The 3,589-nt window shown below is 63.8% G+C and overlaps 2 protein-coding genes across 2 annotated transcripts in view; both read left to right on the forward strand.

Annotated features, from left to right (window-relative positions):
• Nucleotides 1–906, forward strand: part of LOC108545020 (uncharacterized) — a 22,520-nt gene extending 21,614 nt beyond the window's left edge. The window contains exon 4 of the mRNA XM_017896428.1: nt 822–906. Coding sequence (XP_017751917.1) covers nt 822–854 — 33 coding nt within the window. The 3' untranslated portion in view covers nt 855–906. The remainder of the gene's footprint in view (nt 1–821) is intronic.
• Nucleotides 907–2,149: 1,243 nt separating this feature from the next.
• The window catches only part of MAPK8IP2 (mitogen-activated protein kinase 8 interacting protein 2), an 8,556-nt gene continuing 7,116 nt past the window's right edge, over nt 2,150–3,589 (forward strand). Inside the window, 5 exon segments of the mRNA XM_017896430.1 lie at nt 2,150–2,193; nt 2,195–2,528; nt 2,662–2,755; nt 2,881–2,976; nt 2,979–3,588. Of these exon segments, the coding sequence (XP_017751919.1) occupies nt 2,165–2,193; nt 2,195–2,528; nt 2,662–2,755; nt 2,881–2,976; nt 2,979–3,588 (1,163 nt within the window). The 5' untranslated portion in view covers nt 2,150–2,164.

Genomic DNA, 3,589 nt, shown 5'->3' on the forward strand with positions numbered 1-3,589 from the left:
TCCCCGCCGCCCAGCCCCGCCGCCGGCGCGGACCCGGCCCCAGCCCCCTGCGGTCCTTGAGCCTCGGCTCGGGCGCCCCACCCCCACCCCGCTCCCATTCCCTCCATCTGCACCGCGCGTCCCCAGCCTCCGTGACCCCCGGACCCGCCGGGATTCTGAGCCGCGCCCGGCCTGGACTGCTGACCTGTCAAGGGTGGAGGCCCTGGGCCGACCCTCTGCGGGGGAGGATGCGGGCGGGATGCGGGCACACCCTCCCAGCGCGGCGTGTCCCGGTGGCCTTGGCCTCTTTCGGTGGCCGCCAGACCCGGCCGATAGGGCCAGGCCGGGAGAGAGGGGAAATCAAGCCCGGGGCCCTGCGGGAAGGGACTGGGGTGGGGAGGACGCTGGGCCTCTGGGTTTAGGCCTCACTCCGCCGGAGAGGGGGAGACGAACAGGCCAGACTCTCCTCCCAGAGCAGGCGCGACCCCTCCCCATCTGCCGCTGCCGCTGTTGCAACCCCCCTCCCGTGCTCTGCAAGACCCTGACCCCAGGGGCCTGGAGTTGCGAGTGGAGGGAGGAGAGGCTGCTGGCTCTCCAGGGAGGCGGGGTGGGAGGGGTGGGGGCAGGGTTGGCTCCTCCAGGCAGGCCTGGCTCAGATGGGGAGGGGATCCACAGGAGAGCAGAGCTTGGGGGTCAAGATGACGGCAGGATGTGTTCCGGGAGCTGGGGGTTGTGGAGACCACGGGGCGTAGGAGCTGAGGCCACTCTCTGCCCCTCCTCAGGGCCAGTTCCCAGGCAGAGTCCAGGGTTGGTAGCTCTCTGACCCTGGGTCTCCTTTCCAGGCCTCCCCAGGACATAAGCCTGGAAGAATTTGACGACGAAGATCTGTCTGAGATCACTGATGACTGTGGCCTGGGCCTCAGCTACGACTCAGACCACTGTGAGAAGGTGGGGGAAGAGTTGGGGGCACAGATCCAGCTCAAGGGAGGGACTCATTAGGCTCTTCTTAGCATTCACTTGGGGTTTTAGGGTGGGTGTGAGCTCAGCCTTGAACCGGGGACTCCTCTGATGGCTCCTCCCCACTTAACCCTTGAGGTTTCCTTGGTATCAACCCTCTCTTATTCCAACACATTGCAGGTCTCCATGCGAGGCCTTCCCCAGCATTCTCCCCGGCCCCATCAGTGGCCAGACCGGGGCAGGGAGGTGCTCTTTTGCTTTGGGTGCCCTCTGTCCTCAGATCACTCCCAGAAAGATCTAACCCCTGGCAGCTGCCATCACAACCTTGTCCCATCCGCAGCCCTGTGCTCTCATCTGCAGCTCCCATCTGTCTCTCTCATGTCTCCCCCCGCTGAAATCGTTTCTCCCCCATCTCTTGCTTCTCCTTCTCCCTATCTCCACATTTCTGCTTTCATTTATTGAAGAACAGTTCTGAGCAACCGCCATGTGGCAAGTACTGGGGGCTTCTGGGTGCTGGGAGTGGAACAGGATAGCTGCCCTCCGGAGCTGCAACTTAGTAGAGGAGAAAGACTTGTAAGGGACAATGGCTGCCCACGTGTCAAGGGCTGCATTCCAACAGAGACATAAGTTCCACTAGGGGGAAGGGAACCCAATCCACACTGAAGGAATCAGGGAGAATTTCCAGAGGAAATGTCAACCATGCCCTGAGGTTAGCAGAGCCAGGCAGATGGGGTAGGTAGGAGGGAATGGAGGAGAGGAAGTGCCAGCATGGGGATTAACTGTGCCAATGGCCCTGGGGTTGGTGCAAAGTTGGTGAATCCTCAGAGTGCAGGCTGTCTCTCCGTTTATGCGTTTGTTTGATATTTACTGAACATCCGCTGAGCCCCAGGTCTTGTTCTTTGGGGTGGGTACAACAGTACACAACATGGATGTGACCCTGCTCTGGTGGGGCTTGCAACAGACCAAAAACCATGTCTAGTAACTGTAAGCTGTGTTAAAATGCTGTGAAGGGAACACAGTGCTGGTGTCAAATGTGATGGGGTTCTGCAGTGAGATGAGTCTAAAAGCGGGGCTGGGGCTGCTCTGAGAATCCCTGTCACTCAGCTGTAGAGTTTTTTGGGCCCTTCCAAAGAACTGGAGTGATCCCAATGTGTCTTAAGCAGATTTTAAAAACACCACCCTGTAGATGGAGGGGCAGAGTGAGCTGGAAGGGGCTCTCCTTTGACTGATGCACGCAGATTTCCCTTCTCCTGCACCTGGGCTGCGGGCTACTGCTGCTCTCTGGCCCAGCCCTGCTATCTCCCTCCCTCCTGCAGGACAGCCTCTCCCTGGGGCGCTCGGAGCAGCCGCACCCCATCTGCTCCTTCCAGGATGACTTCCAGGAGTTTGAGATGATCGATGACAATGAAGAGGAGGACGATGAGGATGAAGAAGAGGAGGAGGAGGAGGAGGAGGGAGATGAGGAAGGCCAGGAGGGAGGAGACCCTGGCTCAGAGGCACCTGCCCCCGGTCCCCTTATCCCCTCCCCTTCTCTGGAGGAGCCCCATAAGCACCGGCCCACCACCCTCCGTCTGACCACACTGGGGGCTCAGGTGAGTGCCCCGACCCACAGCTACTTGGAGCTGAGCCTGGATTCATAGCATCTGGGACTCTGCAGCCAGCCCTGCTCACCCCCTGGGACCTGGAGGCCCTCCTCAGGACGGCCATCATGTATCTCCACCCCAGGACTCCCTGAACAACAACGGAGGCTTTGACCTGGTGCCTCCGGCCTCCTGGCAAGAGACAGCGCTGTGCTCACCCGCCCCGGAGGCCCTCAGAGGTGAGGGGTGGTGGGCCCGCGGGCCACGGTGAAGTGGGGGGGGGGGAGGGGAGAGAGGATGGGCTGGCTGCTGGAAGAGGCCTGGATGGTGCAGAGAGGGTGACCCCCACCTCCCTGCCCAGCAGAGCTCCCGGGCCCACTCCCTCCCACGGACACAGGGCCCGGCGGGACGCAGTCGCCAGTGCGCCTGGGTTGCGACTGCGAAGGGAACCGGCCTGCGGAACCCCGGCGCCAGGGGGAACTTCGCCCTCCTCAGATCCCGGCATCGAGGCTGACCTGAGAAGCCGCTCGAGCGGGGGCCGCGGGGGACGTCGCAGCAGCCAGGAGCTGTCCTCGCCCGGCTCCGACTCAGAGGACGCGGGCGGCGCGCGCCTAGGGCGCATGATCTCGTCCATCTCGGAGACGGAGCTGGAGCTGAGCAGCGACGGCGGAAGCAGCAGCAGCGGCCGCTCCTCGCACCTCACCAACTCCATCGAGGAGGCCTCGTCGCCCGCCTCAGAGCCGGAGCCCCCGCGCGAACCCCCGCGCCGCCCCGCCTTCCTGCCCGTGGGTCCCGACGACACCAACAGCGAGTACGAGTCAGGGTCGGAGTCGGAGCCGGACCTCAGCGAGGACGCGGACTCGCCCTGGCTGCTCAGCAACCTGGTGAGCCGCATGATCTCCGAGGGCTCCTCGCCCATCCGCTGCCCCGGCCAGTGCCTGTCTCCTGCGCCGCGCCCGCCCGGGGAGCCCGTCACGCCGGCCGGCGGGGCTGCCCAGGACTCCCAGGACCCCGAGGCGGCCGCGGGGCCCGGCGACGTGGAGCTGGTGGACATGGAGACGCTGTGCGCGCCG

Source organism: Rhinopithecus bieti, unplaced genomic scaffold (genome assembly GCF_001698545.2).
Source record: "Rhinopithecus bieti isolate Rb0 unplaced genomic scaffold, ASM169854v2 scaffold_28822, whole genome shotgun sequence".
Lineage (NCBI taxonomy): Eukaryota > Metazoa > Chordata > Mammalia > Primates > Cercopithecidae > Rhinopithecus > Rhinopithecus bieti.